Below are 20,520 nucleotides of genomic sequence, written 5' to 3'. Positions count from 1 at the left end.
CAGTTTAAGTACTCAATAGTCATAAGGGGCTGATGGCTACCATACTGACCAGTACACATGGAGAACACTTCCACCACTGCAGAAAGTTCTCTTAGACAATACTGCACTGGATCATGTGTCCTGTGTGTCAGTGTACACCGAAATCCATGTTCAACTTTTCCTAACAGGTACTTTATACGTGTTTAGAAGATGAACCAATGAATGATATTGGCATGAATTCACTTTAGCGTTTTTTATTAATTATTTTTTTGAGACAGAGTCTTGCTCTGTCACAAGGCGCCAGGATGGAGTGCAGTGGCGCAATCTTGGCTCACTGAAATCTCTGCCTCCTGGGTTCACGCAGTTCTCCTGCCTCAGCCTCCCAAGTAGCTGGGACTACAGGCATGTGCCACCATGCCCAGCTAATTTTAGTATTTTTAGTAGAGACGGGGTTTCACCATGTTGGCCAGGATGGTCTCAATCTCTTGACCTCGTGATCTGCCCGCCTCGGCCTCCCAAAGTGCTGGGATTACAGGTCTGAGCTTGGCCTATTATTATTATTTTTAAAGCAACAGGGTCTTGCTCTGTTGCCAGGCTGGAGTACAGTGACATAATCATAGCCCACTGCAGCCTCGTACCACAGGGCTCAAGAAATCTTCCCACCTCATCAGCTTCCTGAGTAGCTGGCACAACAGGCATGTACCACTACACCAGTTTTTCAATTCTAATTATCTAATTTTTCCAAGAAAACAGACCTCACCCAACATGTACATCTGCTACCCACATCCCCTCCTGTGCAAGCTTCACCTTCCATGCCATGATTCTGCCCCACCAGTTCTTCATTACTCATCTTATTCACTCCACAATTACTTACTAAGCATCCATCTGGTGCCAGGTACCACTCTGGGTACTGAAGCTATAATAGACAACAAAAAAGAAAAAATATTCCTCCTACCAGGAACAGACAATGAGCACGTACATCTACTGAACATACATCAGCTAGTGAGTGACACAGGCCATGGAAAACGACAAAGCAGTGATGGAGGAGTGGAAGTGCTAGGCGAAGGAAGGTGACTGCAATTGCAAACAGGCGTTCAGGGAAGCTTTTCTGAGAATTAACCACCAAGAAAACACATGAAGGAGATAAGAACGCAAGCTTGTGCATATGTGGGTGAAGAATGTTCCAGGTGGATGGCACAGCAATTGGTGACAGTGGCTCGAGCTCACAGGGATGAGGAGGTAGAGAAAGAAGGTGGGATCAGAGAGATAATAGCCTAATTGTACAAAGAGGTCACTGCAAAACTGACTTTGAGCTAGTCACTGAAAACGTGTAGGTTGAGGAATGACAGAAATTTACATAACAATAGGATCACGGTGACAGCTGCACTGAGAACAGACTGATGAGGGTTAAGGGCAGGTGCAGGGAATCTAGCTAGGAGGCTACCGTGATAATACAGGTGGCTTGGATGAGGTCGTGATGTTGCTGATGGGGTAGCTAATGGTCAGATGCTGTACATGCTGTTTATAATTTAGATCCAATTAGAGGACCTGAATATGAGTTATAAGTCAGGGGAAGAATCAAGGATGACCGCAAACATCTCTTCACTTGAGACCACATGGTACCGTTTTGACAACCATAAAACAAATAACCTTACATTCCAAACTTGCATTGTGAATTACAGTTTAAAATTGTGGCAAGACTACAAAGTCTTCTAGCAAAAAAACTGTAGAAAACGGGAACACTGGGTGAGAAGGACAATGAAAGAAACCATAGATCCAGTCCCTTAAATGGACTTGATTAGGTGGGAACAGGCAGGAGAAGCAAAGCAAACACAGAGGCCTGATAAAAGTGTTTCTGGGAGATTTAAGGACACACCGACTTACTTGAGACATTACTCTGCAATTTCCAACAGCCAGCAGAGTCCTCTTTCCAGACTCTTATCTTAGAAATGGGCAGTGTCTTGAGGGCACAGAAGGGCAGGAAAAAGCAGTCAGGAAAAATCACGCTTTTATCTTGCAGCATCTGTGACACCCCGTAATGGAAAAGCACCTTGGTAATCACTCTCCGGGGCGCTAATCGCTCCCTGGGAACAAACAGGTGTTTCTCCGCAAGGGGTAACAATTTACCAGGTGCCACTTGCGAGGAAAATCAATTATTCCGTACATAAAAGCCTCATAAAACAACAGTAATCTTTATCAGCTCGTTCAATCTTCACCACTATGCGCGATGGGCATTCACATTATTCCAAATTTCTTCCTTAGACGATGACAAAACTGAAATTCCAAGATATTGAACCCCTTTGTTCAAGGTTACACACTGCAAAGCGCCGGCTTCATGACTACCTAACCCCAAAACAACTGTGGCTGGCGTCTGCTCTCGCGCCAACTTCTCTCTCACAACCGCGCCAAGAGGTCGGCGCCGTCATCACCCCGTGTTTACACAGCAGGACACGAAGGCCAGGAAAAGCCAAGACCCCAGCCGAGGTCACACCGCGGACCCACCCAGGGCCCGAGCCCTGATGCCGCCCCCGGGACCCACACTTGCCGGAGTCCTCAGCCGGGTCTCACCGTCTCCGCAGGCACCCCGAACCCGCACCTCTGCGGACCTGAATCGCAGCGTCGCTGGTGAGCAGTCAACGGCCGTCGACCTCCGGGAACAACACTGCTCAGAATCGTTCCTGAGTCTGGAAGCCGCTGCCAAACCTGAGGCTACCGCGGGGCGGACCCTGTATGGCGCCCACGGCCAAGCCACATTTCCCAGAATCCTCCGCGTGCCGGACAAAAATCCCGGGTGTCGCGAACCGCCGACACCGGAAGACCACACTTCCCAAGAGTCTCTGCGGCAGCGCGATCTTGGCGCGCCGTGGGCAAACCGGTCTTGGCTTGTTAAGAAACTAAACTGCCTGGGGCTGTCGACCCAGAGCCTGCCAGTTGGGACCACGGGCGGAATGTCCTTAGCACACACAGTTGTCCTCTGTTGACCGATACACCTCGGAACCAAGGGACACCCTCTACTTGTAAGGACCAAGAAACTACACTTCCCAGAAAACTCTGCAGCCGCGCCAAGGTCTTCCGGGTGTGCGCTCACACAAACTTTCCCGCCGGGAGGTGGGCAACCCTTGCTGGTTCCGCGCAACGTTGCTAGCAAAGGGACTCCTCTCATCCCGAAACCCTGCCGCTACACTGTCCATCTTCTGAGCAAACAAGCTTGGGCCTGTTTTATGAGGGCACCAATCCATTCATGAGAACTCCAGCCTCATGACTTAATATCTCCTCAAGGGTCTCACCTTTTAATATTGTCACATTGGGGATTTGGTTTCAACATACGATTCAGTGGCGGCCGCAGGGGACAGACATTCAGATCATAGCACGCCCTCAATCTTTTTTTTTTGTTTGTTTTTGAGACAGAGTTTCGCTCTTTTTACCCAGGCTGGAGTGCAATGGCGCGATCTCGGCTCACCGCAACCTCCGCCTCCTGGGTTCAGGCAATTCTCCTGCCTCAGCCTCCTGAGTAGCTGGGATTACAGGCACACGCCACCATGCGCAGCTAATTTTTTGTATTTTTAGTAGAGATGGGGTTTCACCATGTTGACCAGGATGGTCTCGATCTCTTGACCTCGTGATCCACCCGCCTCGGCCTCCCAAAGTGCTGGGATTACAGGCGTGAGCCACCGCGCCCGGCCTTAATGGTGTAGCTTCTAAGAAACTTGCTTCTTTCACTGCACTCTGTGACTCACCTTAAATTCCTTCCTGAACAAGATCCAAGAACTCTCTCTTGGGGTCTGGATCGAGACCCCTTTTCCAGTAACACCATAACTTGCATTGTTAGCAGAAAGGATAGAGGCACCGGAATAGAGACCAAGGAGGAGAAATCAGGCGCGTGAGGTAGAGAGAATCGCCGGCATAAACAAGTCTGTTTTAAACAAATATTATGCCAGACAATTGAGAAAGTAAATGAGGCAGAGAGAGAGAAAGAGAGCAATAAGGAGAAAGGAAAACCCATTACATGCAATTCTGAACCTACCCCCTTCCACTAGCTCTTAGCTGCCTTCTGTCCCTTTCCTATTTAATATAATGCAGTGTTTACAATCAGTGATTTTTGCTCTTGGGATCTATCTAGTCGAGGGCACATTTTAGAATATGTACTTGGGAGAAGAAAAGCCGGTTTGCGTCGATGCTGAAGCTGTTTAAGATTCAGGGCGCGCCGGGCGCAGTGGCTCACGCCTGTAATCCCAGCACTTTGGGAGGCCGAGGCGGGTGGATCACTAGGTCAAGAGATCAAGACCATCCTGGTCAACAAGGTGAAACCCCGTCTCTACTAAAAATACAAAAATTAGCTGGGCATGGTGGCGCGCGCCTGTAGTCCCAGCTACTCTGGAGGCTGAGGCAGGAGAATTGCTTGAACCCAGGAGGCAGAGGTTGCGGTGAGCCGAGATCGCGCCACTGCACTCCAGCCTGGGTAACAAGAGCGAAACTCCGTCTCAAAAAAAAAAAAAAAAAAAAAAAAAAAAAAAAGAAGTTCCACCATTAGAGAGCAGGAGGCCCTCAGAAAGCAAGAGGAGGAACGTACTGGCTTTAAGTTTTTCTTACACAGGAGTCTTATCTATGAACAAACTAAGCTAAGCTGTGTCTATGTGTGGATGAGCAGGCAGAATGACAAAATTTATTACTGTATTCATTTAAACTAGCCTTGACATTCTAGTGTCAAGCACATCAAAGCATAACTATTATCTTGAAAGCATACATTGTTATGGGTATTGGGACATCTGGACTCCCCACTGTTGTAGGAGTGTCCCTGTATCTATCTTCAGACTGTTTCCTCAACTATAAACACCTAATGACTACGGCTCATGACTGGCAAGGAATGTACTTTGCTAGTCTCAGAATGGAGCTGTACTTAAAATGGCATTCTCTAGCTCTCCTAGGCTCCTGCTTCCCTAATGATAGAGCACTCACAAGTTAGGGGTTTGGCTTCACAGTAATGCTTTTTACGAGTCGGCCAGACATAGCTTTGAATCAAAAGGACTAGCCTCCATTTAAAGTTCTTCTCACCTCTGCCCTGAGTCACATCTAGTCCTCTAATGTTGGTCCTCTCTCCACTCATGAACTTAACTCATATTACAAATATCTGAGGACTCACAATGGAAAGCCACCATAATTCTTCCAGGGAGCTCATGAGGAAAAGCAGCAATAATGAAGAGTCTCTATGTAAGCTTTTCTGGATGGACTGAACAGGGACATAAGTCTTAAGTGTGGTTTAAAGTCGTTCCAGAGTGGTAGGGATCCTGGCCTTGTCTGAAAATAAAATAATCTCTAGAAGAGAAAGGCACTTTCATCTAAGGATATGGGGAAGCTCCATGAAATCTCTTTTCTTTTTTTTTTTTGAGACGGAGTTTCGCTCTTGTTACCCAGGCTGGAGTGCAATGGTGTGATGTCAGCTCACTGCAACCTCCACCTCCTGGGTTCAGGCAATTCTCCTGCCTCAGCCTCCTGAGTAGCTGGGATTACAGGCATGCACCACCATGCCCAGCTAATATTTTGTATTTTTTTTAGTAGAGACCGGGTTTCACCATGTTGACCAGGATGGTCTTGATCTCTTGACCTCGTGGTCCACCCGCCTTGGCTTCCCAAAGTGCTGGGATTACAGGTGTGAGCCACCGCGCCCGGCCCCATGAAATCTCTTTTCAAGGAAAGATGAAGGTAACCAACAAAAAAGGAAACAAAGCAAACTGATTGAAGAATTTAAAAATAAACTTCCCAAGGGGCCCATAATATCTTCAGTTATTGTTATTGTCAGATACATATTATGAAGCAACTATGCCTACCATGTTAAAAACATCTTTGAAAAACTGAAATTAAAATGTCCTGGAGAGAGAATTATGAATAGTCAGTTGATTGAAATGAATTATCCAGAATGCAACACAGAGATTGAAGGATGGAAGTTACAGAGAATTTAAGACTCCTGGAGGATAGAGAGTGGTAATACATTACTGCCTTAAAATGAATTGGAGTTCTCAAGGGAGGGAAAGAATGGGGAAGAGGCGATATATGAGAGGAAGAGTTTGCTGAGCACCGAAGATGGCGCTTCACAGATAGAAGTTGTTAAGCAAATCCCAAGCAGGAAAGAATTTAAGAATTTCATAACCAGAAACATTACACCAAAAACTGCAGAAAACACATTCAGTTACTATTTCAGTTGAAAGCCCAGGACTCTAAGTGGGAAACAATTTTAATATCCTAGTCACTGCACTCCCTCCTTAAAAATCTCATTTTTTTCTATGCCTCTTGCATTTTAATATTAAAAAGGTCATTGTTTCAAAGGAACATTGAGCAAGTTGGGTGCGGTGGCTCACGCTTGTAATTCCAGCACTTTGGGAGGCCAAGGCAGGCAGATCACCTGAGGTTGGAAGTTCAAGACCAGCCTGATCAACATGGTGAAACCCCATCTCTACTAAAACTACAAAACTAGCTGGGCATGGTGGCACACTCCTGTAATCCCAGCTACTTGGTAGGCTGAGGCAGAAGAATTGCTTGAACCCGGGAGGTGGAGGTTGCAGTGAGCTGAGATTGTGCCATTGCACTACTCTAGCCTGGGCAACAAGAGCGAAACTCTGTCTAAAAAAAAAAAAAAAAATATATATATATATATATATATATATATATATATATATATATATGAACATTGAGCAAAGGACCTGCAATTCTCAGAGAAGGAAATACTAAGGCCAACAGTCATTCGAAACCATTCTCAATCTCATTAACAATTAAACAGTGCAACTTTAAGCCACGGTGAGTTATGATTTTACACCTAGTGGATAAACAAAGTGTTAAAGTTTCACAAATCAACTGCTGGCACTAAAAGTTGGCAACCAAAATAACCATAAACTCTGGTAGGACTGAAAATTGGTACAACTTTGAAAACAATTTGATGTTGTACAATAAATTCACAGATGGGAATATGCTTTGCACAATCCAGTCTTTCCTTATTATATACTCTTAGCCTTGAGAGGAAGCCAGCTGATGCCACAGTGTTTTTTAAAACTGTGACTGCTATAGGAATTCACCACCGCACCCACAGGATACACCAAGGTAGAAGTGTTAGAGGTGTTAAACCAGAGCGATTCCATCGAGAACAGGGGCTGGGTAAAATAAGGCAGAGACCTACTGGGCTGCATTCCCAAACAGTTAAGGTATTCTAAGTCACAGGATGACACAGAAGGTCAGCACAAGATACAGGTCATTAAGTCCTGCTGATAAAACAGGTTTTGGAGTAAATTAGCCAGCCAAAATGCACCAAAACCAAGATAGTGAGGAGAGTGACCTCTGGATGTCCTTACTGCTCATTATATGCTAATTATAATGCATTAGCACGCTAAGAGACACTCCCACCAGTGTCATGACAGTTTACAAATGCCATGGTAAGGTTCGGAAGTTACCCTGTATGGTCTAAAAAGTAGGAAAACCCTCAGCTCCGGGAATTGCCCACTCCTTTCCCAGAAAACTCGTGATTAGCATATGATCACGAAATAACCACCAGCATCCTTAGTCCAGCAGTCCAAGCTGCTCCTCTGCCTATGGAGTAGCCATTCTTTTGTTTCTTTGCTTTCTTAACAAACTTGCTTTGGCCTTGCAGTGTGGACTCCCACGGATTTTTTCTTGCGTGACACCCAGAAACCCTCTCATGGGGTCTGGACCGGGACCCCTTTCTGGTAACAGAAGCACTGCTCCACGAAGATAATGAAGGTCAGTACCTGACAAGTACAAAAAAGTCTATAGCCATACTATAATTAAAAAAGTGAAATTAAGGCTCACGCCTGTAATCCAAGAATTTTGGAGGCCAAGGCGGGTGGATCACCTGAGGTCGGGAGTTCAAGACCAGCCTGACCAACATGGTGAAACCCCGTCTTAAAACTAAAAAAATTAAAAAATTAAAAAAAGTGAAATTGGACCGGGCGCGGTGGCTCACGCCTGTAATCCCAGCACTTTGGGAGGCCGAGGCGGGTGGATCACGAGGTCAAGAGATCGAGACCATCCTGGTCAATACGGTGAAACCTCGTCTCTACTAAAAATACAAAAAATTAGCTGGGCATGGTGGCGCATGCCTGTAATCCCAGCTACTCAGGAGGCTGAGGCAGGAGAATTGCCTGAACCCAGGAGGCGGAGGTTGCGGTGAGCCGAGATTGCGCCATTGCACTCCAGCCTGGGTAATAAGAGCGAAACTCCGTCTCAAAAAAAAAAAATAAAAAAAATAAAAAAAGTGAAATTAAAATATAATTCAAATGTTAAAAAGGAAGCAAACAACCCAAACATATACCAACAGTAGACTGCTCAGCCTTGCATATAGAGAGGTCCATTGTCCTTTTGGGTTGGCCGGGCAAGGTCAGAGCCCAAGAAGCACTTCTGGGGAGAGGAAGCCTCAGGCTCTGATGGCTGCGTGAGAAGTGACTCCTCCCAGGATGAGGGTCTCTGTCCTCCTGGTGCTCACTCAAGTTCTGTGTTTCCCAGTCCCCCTAGTGGGCGTAACTCACATCAGAACGGCCATCATTAGTGTCACAGATACTTGTACGCATGAATTTCCAGGAAATCTCCTTGGTTGGCGAAACACAGTCGTGACAGTCCGGCCACAGGGCGTTTTGTGAGCTATCGTCTTAGGCAAATGACCAAAAACCTCAAAGACCATACGAGGTGGACAGCGTAGCAGTAGGGTTTGGGATGAGAGCAGTTCTTTTGCTAGCAACCGCCAGCGCCTTGGGCGGTACCATGAACACCGGCGCACGTCGCGGGGGCAAACTTTTGTGTGACCGCAAGAATGACCAGGAAGAACTTCTCGCACGGCTGTAGCGTTCTCTGAGAATTGTAGTTTCGTAATGCGGGCGCCATTGTCCTTACAAGTGGAGGGTGTCCCTTAGTTCCGAAGCGTATCGTTGACCATAGGACGACTGTGTGCGCCCAGGGCACTTCGCGCGTGGTCCTAGTTGGTCGGCTCTAGAAATAGCCCCAGGCTTCTCTTACGAAGCCGACACCCATTTGCCCGCAGCTCGCCAGGTCCGCGCGGCCGCAGAGACTAGTGGGAAGTGTAGTCAAATGGTGCCGGCGGTTCGCGGAGCCGGGGACCTTTGTCCCGAGCGCGGAGGATTCTGGGAATTGTCGCTTGGCCGTGGGCACTGCAGTGGGTCGGTCCTGCGGTAGCCTCAGGCCTGGGGGCGGCTCCCAGGCTCAGAAACGGTTCTGGGCAGTGTTGTTCCCAGAGGTCGGCAGCCGTTGCCCGCTTACCAGCGACGCAGCGCGTCAGGTCCGCGGAAGTGCGGACTCGGGGCGCCTGCGTGGACGGTGAGGACTCCGGCATGTGTGGGTCCCGGGGGCGGCGGCGGGGCTCCGACTCTGGGTCGGCCCGCGGTGTGACCCCGGCTGGGGTCTTGGCTTTTCCTGGCCTTCGCATCCTGCTGTGTAAATGCGGGTGATGACGGCGCCGACGTCTTGGCGCTGTTGTGAGTGGAAAGTGGGCGCGAAAGCAGACGCCAGCCACGGTTGTTTTGGGGTTATATAGTCATGAAGCCGGCGCTTTGCAGTTGTGTAACCTTGAAAAAATGGGTTCACTATCTCGGAATTTCAGTTTTGTCTTCGTTTTAAAAAAGAAATCTGGTTTCGAACTTCTGACCTTAAGCGATCTGCCGGCCTCCACCTCCCAAAGTGCTGGGATGACAGATGTGAGCTGCCACACCGGCCTGACCAACATGGTGAAATCCCGTCTCTACTAAAAATGAAAAAAAAAAAAAAAAAAAAAATTAGCTGGGAGTAGTGGCGCCCGTCTGTAATCCCAGCTATTCAGGAGACTGAGGCAGGAGAATCGCTTGAACCCCGGAGCTGGAGGTTGTAGTGAGCTGAGACCGCGCCATTGCACTCCAGCCTGGGCGGCAGAACGAGACTCCCATCTCAAAAGAAGAAGAAGAAAACTGGAATAATGTGAATGCCCACAGTGTATAGTGGTGAAGATTGAACGAGCTGATAAAGTTATTACTATTGTTATGAGTCTTTTATGGACAGAAAAATTGACTTTCCCCACAGGTGGCACCTGGAAAATGGTTAAACCTTGCCGACAAACACCCTGTTAGTTCCTAGAGAGAGATTGACGCCCCAGAGAGTGATTACCAGTGTGCCTTTCCATTATGGTGTGTCACAGATGCTGCAAGATAAGCCTGATTTTTCCTGACTGCTTTTTCCTGCCCTTCTGTGCCCTTAGGACACTGCCTATCTCTAAAATTAGAGCCTGGAAAGAGGACTCTGTTGGCTGTTGGAAATTGCGGAGTAATGTCTCAAGTAAGTCGGTGTGTCCCTAAATCTTCCTGAACACTTTATCAGGCCTCTGTGTGTTTGCTTTACTTCTCCTGCCTGTTCCCACCTAATGAAGTCCATTTAAGGGACTGGATCTATGGTTCCTTTTAATATAGGAGGGATGGGGCCCACGGGAGAGCTCCAAGGTATTGTCCTCCTCGCCCGGTGTTCCTCTTTTCTGTTTTCTGCTAGAAGACTTTTCAGTCTTGCCAAAATTTTTAAACTGTAATTCACAAAGCAAGTTTGAATTTTAATGTTATTTGCTTTATGGTTGTCAAAACTGTACTATGTGGTCTCAGGTAAAGAGATGTTTGGAGTCATCCTTGATTTTTTCCCTTTGACTTATAACTCATGCAGGTCCTGTAGTTGGATCTAAATTATGCATTGTATACAGCATCTGACCATTAGTTACCCCATCACCACCACCACCACCCCAGTCCAAGCCACCTGGAATATCTTGGTAGCCTCAAAGCTGGATTCCCTGCATCTGCCCTTAACCCTCATCAGTCTGTTCTCAGTACAGCTGTCACCGTGATCCTATTGTTATGTAAATTCCTGTCATTCCTCAACCTAAAATTTTTCAGCAGCTAACTCAAAGTTGGTTCTGCAGTGACCTCTTTGTACAATTAGGCTATTACCTCTCTGATCCCACCTTTCTCCTCTGCCTCCTCATCCCTGTGAGCTCCAGCCACTGTCACCAGTTGCTGTGCCATCCACCTGGAATATTCTTCACCCACATATGCACAAGCTTGCATTCTTATCTCCTTCGTGTGTTTGCTCGGTGGTGAATTCTCAGAAAAGCTTCCCTGAACGCCTACTTGCACTTGCAGTCACCTTCCCTCACCTAGCACTTCCACTCCTCCATCACTGCTTAGTTGTTTTCCACGGCCTGTGTCACTCATTAGGCTGGGAGACACGTGCATGCCTGTCGTCCCAGCTACTAGGGAGGCTGATGAGGTGGGAAGATTTCTTGAGCCCAGTGGTTCGAGGCTGTAGTGGGCTATGATTATGTTAGTGTATGATTATGTCGCTAGCCTGGTGACGGAGTAAGACCCTGCCTCTTAAAAAAAAAAAAAGTCTAAAGTGAACTATGCCAAAATCATTCATTGGTTCATCCTCTAAACACTTATGAAGTACCTGTTAGGAAAAGTTGTACGTGGATTTTGGTGTACACTGACACACAGGACACATGATCCAGTGCAGTATTGTCTAAGAGAACTTTCTGCAGTGGTGGATGGGTTCTGCATGTGTGCTGCTCAGTACAGTAGCCACCAGCCCTGTATGACTATTGAGTCCTTGAACTTTTGGCTTAAGCAATGGAGGAAATGAATTTTACATTTTATTTAATTATTTTATTTTTACGTTTTAACTAATTTAAATGTTGTAGCCAAGTTGACTAGTGGCTACTGTATTGAGGATTGCAGCACTGGTAGAAAAGTAAGAAAGCAGAAGAAATTAAAATAAGTGCTAGGACTGATATCTCATGTTCTTTTGGGGACAGAGATAGGTGAATACCCCAGGCTGCCCAGGCAACTGAAGGGGAAGAAAGAAGCATCCCTGGCTCTAAGTTGTAATGACTGGTTTGTCAAAGCTATGAGAAATGTTATTTTTATTTGGATAAAGGCAATTAACTAACACAGTGGCAACTCCAATTAACAGGTGAATTTAGAATAAATTTCGTGTAGCAAATTGAACTGTCAAATCTTACTTGAGGATAAGTTTTTTTGTGTGTGTGTGTTAGATTGCATCTGCTTACGTATATAAATGGATGAGATTTCTTCCTGTCCTTTAATCTCATTAGTGGATTGCTTGTTAATGCTTATTCAGTAATAAAACTGTTTCTTTTTTTTTTTTTTTTTTTTGAGACGGAGTTTCGCTCTTGGTACCCAGGCTGGAGTGCAATGGCGTGATCTCGGCTCACTGCAACCTCCGCCTCCTGGGTTCAGGCAATTCTCCTGCCTCAGCCTCCTGAGTAGCTGGGATTACAGGCACGTGCCACTATGCACAGCTAATTTTTTGTATTTTTAGTAGAGACAGGGTTTCACCATGTTGACCAGGATGGTCTCGATCTCTTGACCTCGTGATCCACCTGCCTCAGCCTCCCAAAATGCTGGGATTACAGGCTTGAGCCACCGTGCCCGGCTCTTTTTTTTTTTCTTCTACATTTGTGGAGAGGATTTTCTGCCATTGGCAGGAGATTTGAATTTTATTTTCCCAACACCTGACAAAAGTAAATTCTGCCTTTAAAACCAAAGACCAGTGTTACTGGTGAACATGCATGTAAAATAGCCAAATAAAGTAATACAATACTGAATTAACTCTCTGAGCTAAAAAATTACCACAGTAGAACAGTATGTTTTACAAATGAAAGACAGTAATAATGCTGTATTAAATGAATGTACTTTTTGCACATACTATAATTTGACTAGCCAATAAGCTATTACTGAATAAACTTCTAAAGTTTTACTATTTTAAGCAATACTGTAAAATTAGAGTACTATTGAGAGGAATTTCTAAGCACATCTGTGAGCATTTCCTTAGAATATTTTCTTTGAAATATACCCTTTTATTTTTTTTCCCTTACTTCCAGGTCCTATTTAAGGACTGTCTATGGCAGGAGTCTCCAGCCTTTCTGATACCAGAGATCGGTTTCATGGAAGACAATCCACGGAAGTGGAAGGTGGTGGAGGTGGTGGTTTGGGGACGAAACTGTTCCACCTCAGATCCTCAGGCATTAGATTCTCATAAGGAGCAGGCAACCTCGATCCCTTGCTTGCACAGTTCACAGTAGGGACCGAGCTCCTGTAAGAATCTATGCCACAGCTGATCTGACAGAACTCAGGTGGTAATGCTCACTTGCCTGCCACTCACCTCCTGCTGTGTGGCCAGGTTCCTAACACACCATAGACCCAGTACCAGTCTGTGGCTTGGGGGTTAGAGACCCCTGATCTATGACATGAAACCATCCTTCAGTCTTTCACCCTGGAGTCTCATATTTTAGTTATTAAATGTCTATCAGTACAAAGTTTAAGTATACACCATAAATATATTTTTCTTTTTTGTTTATGAATCAGTTATGTGTATGTTTTAGTCTTTTTGTGCTGCTTTAACAGAATACCCCAGACCGAGTAGTTATAAACAATAGAAATTGACTTCTCATGGTTTTAGAGCCTGGGAAGTCCAAGATCAAGGGGCAGGCATCTGGCAAGGGCCTTCCTGCTGTGTCCCTTTATGGTGGAGGAGCAAAGAGAAGAGAGAGAGCAAAAGAAGACTTGAACTCAATTTTTAAAATAAAGAACCCTCTCCCTCATGATGAGGTTAATCCATTAGTGAGGGCAGAGCCATCAAGGCCTAAGTCTCCTAAAGGTCTCACCTTCCAATGCTGGTAGAACAGTGATTAAGTTCAATACATGCTGTTTTGGGGGGACATAATCAAACCATATCAGTTTATGTCTATCAGTCTTTAATATAAAGATATCTTTTTTCAGGCCGGGCGCGGTGGTTCACGCCTATAATCCCAGCACTTTGGGAGGCCGAGGCGGGTGGATCACAAGGTCAAGAGATCGAGACCATCCTGGTCAACAAGGTGAAATCCCATCTCTACTAAAAAATACAAAAATTAGCTGGGCATGGTGGAGCGTGCCTGTAGTCCCAGCTACTCAGGAGGCTGAGGCAGGAGAATTGCTTGAACCCAGGAGGCGGAGGTTGCAGTGAGCTGAGATCGCGCCATTGCACTCCAGCCTGGGTAACAAGAGCGAAACTCTGACTAAAAAAAAAAAAAAAAGATAAATTTTTTCTGAACCCATTTTTTGTGTGCCTTAGTGAATCATCCTTAGTATTCCATTTGAGAGACAATCACTTTAGACTAATGTTTTAATTACTTACCTAGCACTTAAGCTATTAAAGATATTAGTATATACTTGACTCTGTGCTGTCAAATGTTAAATGCTGATTTTTAAAAATTCATATAATTCTATAACTTTTTTTTTTTTTTTTTTTAAGATGGCGTTTCGCTCTTGTTACCCAGGCTGGAGTGCAATGGTGCAATCTTGGCTCACCACAACCTCCGCCTCCTGGGTTCAGGCAATTCTCCTGCCTCAGCCTCCTGAGTAGCTGGGATTACAGGCGTGCGCCACCATGCCCAGCTAATTTTTTGTATTTTTAGTAGAGACGGGATTCACCATGTTGACCAGGATGGTCTCGATCTCTTGACCTTGTGATCCACCCGCCTCGGCCTCCCAAAGTGCTGGGATTACAGGCGTGAGCCACCGCGCCAGGCCCTCAATTCTATAACTTTTAACAAAATTAACTCTACTGATGCAAAGCTCTCATATTTGTCTCTTATTGTCTAATAATTCTAAGCACATAACCATCCCCTTTATTGTACAATAGTTCCAACAACATAACTTTCCTATTATTACTTAAGTGAGGTCACATTCCCAATCCTTGTCACAACTCCTGAATCTTGTTCCATTTCTTCCATTAGCAGGCTAATTTTACCCCATGTACAGTGACAGAAGAGGCCTGCGCTATGGTTGAACCTAAATATATTTGCTATTTCAGGTGACATTTAGTGATGTGGCTATAGACTTCTCTCACGAAGAATGGGGATGGCTAGATTCTGCTCAGAGGGACTTATACAAGGATGTGATGGTCCAGAATTATGAGAACCTGGTCTCTCTAGGTAAGGATATCACCCCTTCCACTCCAATAGGGGACACCTTTCTTTTGCCACTCTGAATTGCTGGAGATCCTCCTAAGTCAATGGCTGAATTTCTGTACCATGTTCCCAAGGAAATGTGTAGCTCTGTTGTGCCCTGCCTGAAGCTTATCTTTCCATGTCAGTGAACACCCTTCATCTCTTCCTCTGGTCTCTTCTGTCATGGCTTCTCATAATAGAGGACTGCAGCTTAAGCAATTCTATATTCTTCCTGTAAGCAGGTCTTTCCATAACTAAGCCATATGTGATCACGTTATTGGAGGATGGAAAAGAGCCCTGGATGGTCGAGGAAAAACTGTCCAAAGGTGTGACTCCAGGTGAGTCATTGTGAACAAGACAAGGGAAGTTTTTGTTAAAGATGCTTATAGTGAGTGTGGAGGCATTTTAGGGATACTGTCTTCAAAGATCTCATATGTAAATGAAAATTGAGGGGTATTTAGCTTAGCTTTTACGAACAGTTGTTCCTGCCTCCTAAATTATTATCTGTACCACTCATGTCATCTAATCAAGGTTAGAGGTTTTTGCCATCATAATAATTCAAATTGTTACTCTATTCAGACAAAGTAAGGCAAATTATTCCTTCTTAAATCTACTTAAGATAAAACATTCTAATAGTTTTAAGCTAAGAAAAGCTGTCACTTAGGTGGAAAATCACTTTTCTAAAGCTGAGCTTTGTAGATGAAATATAAATATATTAGAAGAAGTAAGGAACATATAAAAATATGTTTCTAGGAATAATATTTTCTTTTTTTCTTTTCTTTTTCTTTTTTTTGAGATAGAGTCTTATTCTGTCACCCAGGCTGGAGTAATTTTCTTTTCTTTTTCTTTTTTTTGAGATAGAGTCTCATTCTGTCACCCAGGCTGGAGTGCAATGGCATGATCCTGGCTCACTGCAACCTCTGCCTCCCGGGTTTAAGCAATTCTCCTGCCTCAGCCTCCTGAGTAGCTGGGATTATAGGCGTGCGCCACCACGCTTGGCTACTTTTTTGTATTTTTAGTAGAGACAGGGTTTTACCATGTTGGTCTGGCTGGTCTCGAACACTTGACCTCGTGATCTACCTGCCTCGGCCTCCCAAAGTGCTGAGATTACAGGCATAAGCCACTGTGCCCAGCCAGGAATAATATTTTCTCATATCCAATAAATAATGTGATTCACACAGTTTCTTCATAACCTCAGAAAACCTAAATCTTTGTCAGCTATAAAGAACATTTAGATTACTTTGTTTTTACTGTAATTGTTTAATGTAGTACTATCAATTCTGTATTTTAAACATGATAATCTGGCAGCAAATTGAGGTTAATTGAAGGTTGGAGAAAAAGGATATGGGACAAAATGCAGTCTTTCACACATGAATATAGGTGTGGTAGTTCAGTCAGGGTGGTGGCAAAAATATTAAGGGAGCAGTATTAGAGATAGTTATAGGAAATAGTCACAAGATCCCCTTGAAAGGCCAGAGGGTTTACAAAGCTTCAAATAAGAGGATGGGCCGAAGGCTGTTGATTCTTACCCCAGGGCATTAGAACATAGAATAAATACTAGAAATTGTAAAGAGGCTTCCCCAGATAAATCTGTTTACCCCCACTTTCATTAGCAAACCTTTGATCATCCATGCGTGCATTAACTGCCTTTTGTGGGGGTGGTCAGCAGAAGTTAATTACCCTCTGATGGTGTTTATCTAAAGACCCTTGTCCTTTGATCTATACAAAATAAAAGCCTGCAAGGCCAGTGAGTTGGAAAGGCAGTCATTAACTCCTTTGGGTGAATGGCCCACACACCCCAGCTCGCTCTTTCACTGAAAATCTATGTCTGAGTGAATTTATTCATCCATATGGGCACAAAATGATGGCTTGGAATCCAGAATGCCTTCCACATTTTATTTCTGATTGTCTCCTTTTTTTGCATATTATTTTATCCATTTTCTATATTTTACACATTTCTGTTATCACACTCTGTTCCTGCTTCTGTGAACTTTGTATTCTCTGCACCATTTGAGCATTGTTCAGAAGTCACTGAAATATTTGAGTTGTCAGAGCTTTGTGTTTTCTGGGGGCTTCATTTCTTATCCAGTTCTCCTAATTCCACTGTAGAAGTTTCTTTTCAAGAAGTAAAAGAAAGAAAAAGCAGTGCTTTGCTTTCTTGATATATTTCAGATTGGGACTCAAGATGGACAAACAAGGAATTATCATCAAAGAAGGATCTTTATGATAAAGATTCGTCCCAAACAGTAATAATACAAAAAGCTGTAAAACAAGGTTATGAATTTTCGAATTCTACGAAGAATTTGGAATATATAGAATGCAACACATTTAGAAGCACCTTTTCTTCAAAGGCTACCCTTTCTGAACCACAAAAAAATTCTGCTGAAGGGAATTCACACAAATATATATTAAAGAAGAATTTACCCAAAAAGTCAGTTGTAAAAAATGAGAAAATCAGTGGTAGAAAGAAACTTTTGAATTCTAATGGAAGTGGGGCAGCCTTCAACCAGAGCAAATCGCTTACCCTTTCCCAGACTTGTGATAGAGAGAAAATCTATACATGCAGTGAATGTGGGAAAGCCTTTGGCAAACAGTCAATCCTCAATCGTCACTGGAGAATTCATACAGGAGAGAAGCCCTATGAATGTCATGAATGTGGGAAGACTTTTAGCCATGGCTCATCCCTTACACGACATCAGATAAGCCATAGTGGAGAGAAACCTTACAAATGTATCGAATGTGGGAAGGCCTTTAGCCATGGCTCATCCCTTACTAACCATCAGAGCACTCACACTGGAGAGAAACCATATGAATGTACGAACTGTGGAAAGTCTTTTAGTCGTGTTTCCCTTCTTGTTCAACATCTAAGAATTCATACACAAGAAAAACGCTATGAGTGTCGTATATGTGGAAAGGCTTTCATTCATAGTTCATCTCTCATTCACCATCAGAAAAGCCATACTGGAGAGAAGCCTTATGAATGTAGTGAATGTGGGAAAGCTTTCTGCTGTAGCTCACACCTTACTCAACATCAAAGAATTCACACTATGAAGAAAAAATATGAATGTAACAAATGTCTAAAAGTCTTTAGTAGCCTCTCATTTCTTGTTCAGCATCAGAGTATTCATACTGAGGAAAAACCCTTTGAATGTCAGAAATGCAGGAAATGCTTCAGCCAGCTTGAATCACTGAATATGCATTTGAGAAATCACATTAGATTGAAACCTTATGAATGCAGCATATGTGGGAAAGCCTTCAGTCGTAGGTCATCCCTGCTTCAACATCACAGAATTCATACTGGAGAGAAACCTTATGAATGTGTTAAATGTAGGAAGACCTTCAATTGTAGTTCAAACCTTACTGTCCATCAGAGAATTCACACTGGAGAAAAGCCATATAAATGTAGTGAGTGTGGGAAAGCTTTTAGCAAAGTCTCAAATTGTACTGCCCATCAAAGAATACATGATGGAGAGAAACCCAGTAGTGTGGTAAGTGTGGAAAAACCTTTAGACCATGTGAATCACTGTACATGTGAGAAATCTTACAAAAGAGAAACTAGATGAAGTAGTATTTATCATGGTAAATTTCATTCATAAAGTCTCCCTTATTTAACATCAGGAAAATTTATACTGGGGAAAAGTTGTATAAAAGTTGAATGTAGTGAATATGGAAAGTCTTTTGGCAATGATGCAGACCCTTTTGTTTATCAGAGTTTATACTGTAGGGAAATCATATGAAGACCATAAATGTGGGAAAGCATTTGTCAGTATTAATCCCTTAATTGACATATGTATACTCACACTAGGAAAAAACCGCTTACATGTGGCAAATACGGGAAAGACTGTAGGCAATAGGAATCTCCTACAAACTCCTACAGGAGAGAAGCTGTGTGAATGTAGAAAATTTAGAAATTGAGGGAAGTATTCAGTTTCAAGAGCATCCCTGGAGAGAAATCTCATAAGAGATATAGCAAAGTGTTCATTAAGAGTGTTTTTCTTGCTAGACATCACATGAATGGTAGAACAACCTGGGTGATTTAGGAATGACATGTAAATCTCTGCAGTGATGCTATTTGTAAACAGAATTCTATAGGAGAGCAAATAAACATAATTAAGTGTGCATTTCTTTCTTAGAGCAGTAGTTTGCAGTTTTACTTGACTTCTACTTAGAAATTCTTTTTAGCTAGTGGGCTTGTGAAGATGTTTAGCCACCCAGAGGAGCCAGTAAGTGTTAAAAATTAAAGCTGCAAAAGAAATAAAATGATGTGAATAAAAGTTTTGTTATCTAATAAAATCATTTTGTATATCATGTACCCTTTCTCTATGACTGTTTCTGGCAAAAAAAAAAAAAAAAAAAATTTTTTTTCACTAAGATTATCCTTAGTATAGCCTTTAGTGGGAGACTAGCAAACCTAGAGAAAAATGGCCTGCTCTTTGTACTAAGAATAGCAGTATTTTGGTGAGGATTATTCTGAGGGCATTTTCAGCGAGCTACATTTCAAGAAAATCTACTGAGCATCACTCATGTATATTAGACAGGGATGGGATATAGGAATCCAATAGTTCTGAGCTCTAGTGATGTGTCCAAATCACTGGGAGGGCCTGTTAAAGCACAGATTGCTAAGCCTCAATCCTAGAGTTTCTGTATGAGTTGATTTGAATTTGTATTTTTCACATGTTCTTAGGTGACATTGAGTGTCCAGAATGTAATAATGATGTTATGATGTCACAGATGACATATTTCCTCAGTCATACCTATTAACCATTTCTTGAGCATCCACTGTGGACCTAATAGAAAAGAAACACTCCATACCCTATCAGAGCTCCAAGGTGTGTGTGTGAAGAGCGTTAAGCTTTGGAGTCATGCTACCTGGGTTTAAATCCAAGTTGCATGTATACTGGCTTGGTGTGACCTGGGACAAACTATTTCACTGTGTCATGCCTCAGTTTCTTCATCAGTAAAATGTTAATAACAAACCTATTTCACAACATTATTATGAAAATTAAGTGAGTTAATTGATATAAAGTGTTTACAACAATGCCTGGCCTCAACAGCATTCAGTAAGTATTAGCTATTGATTCCATCATCATCTTCTCATGGTTGCTTCATCCCTGTAGTCTCAGATTCACATCTAATCACTTGTCGCTCTTATTTGTTTACTGTTTCACATTTTGGGGGGAGAGTTCTTACAAAACACCCCCGTTTCCTTCCAACAAATCGTTTAGTATCTGAGCCATTTTGAGGGAGTGAATGTTTCTTGCCCAAAAATCTGAGAAAGAAACCGGGTAGGAGATGAGACAAGAACACAGCAGCTCCGTAAGAAGTAAGGAGAGTGCTTTACAGAGTTGGAAAAGGGGCCGAGTGAAGGAGGTGTCAGGCTTCCACATGGAGGAAAGGGGGGCATTATGCACTGACACCAGAAGCCTACAGGTCTTTAGTGTCATCTCTCAGTACAGAGTCCCTTGTGCTGGGTGCCACTGCCCTCCTCTTCTTGATTGGAGGTTACAGCC

At 43.7% G+C, this 20,520-nt stretch overlaps 1 protein-coding gene across 1 annotated transcript; it reads left to right on the top strand.

Annotated features, from left to right (window-relative positions):
- Nucleotides 1-9,130: 9,130 nt before the first annotated feature.
- On the top strand, nucleotides 9,131-19,318 carry LOC105707459 (zinc finger protein 181-like). The gene is made up of 6 exons (XM_064381501.1): nucleotides 9,131-9,309; nucleotides 10,220-10,296; nucleotides 12,902-12,991; nucleotides 14,875-14,995; nucleotides 15,253-15,348; nucleotides 17,183-19,318. The coding sequence occupies exons 2-6, from the start codon at nucleotides 10,288-10,290 to the stop codon at nucleotides 18,571-18,573; spliced, it is 1,707 nt and encodes a 568-aa protein (XP_064237571.1). The 5' UTR covers nucleotides 9,131-9,309; nucleotides 10,220-10,287; the 3' UTR covers nucleotides 18,574-19,318.
- Nucleotides 19,319-20,520: the final 1,202 nt, after the last annotated feature.

Source organism: Aotus nancymaae, unplaced genomic scaffold (genome assembly GCF_030222135.1).
Source record: "Aotus nancymaae isolate 86718 unplaced genomic scaffold, 86718_ANA_hifiasm-v0.15.2.pri h1tg000028l, whole genome shotgun sequence".
In the NCBI taxonomy this organism is placed as follows: Eukaryota; Metazoa; Chordata; class Mammalia; order Primates; family Aotidae; genus Aotus; species Aotus nancymaae.
Note: the sequence above shows the minus strand (reverse complement) of the source record. Positions and strands in the feature narration are given on the sequence as shown.

What these genes read in the sequence shown, in the direction of transcription:
- LOC105707459 (XM_064381501.1), top strand. An exon ending in TGAGAACCTGGTCTCTCTAG is followed by an intron (nt 14,996 to 15,252) that starts GTAAGGATATCA and finishes TCCTGTAAGCAG; the next exon opens with GTCTTTCCATAACTAAGCCA. An exon ending in GTCCAAAGGTGTGACTCCAG is followed by an intron (nt 15,349 to 17,182) that starts GTGAGTCATTGT and finishes GATATATTTCAG; the next exon opens with ATTGGGACTCAAGATGGACA.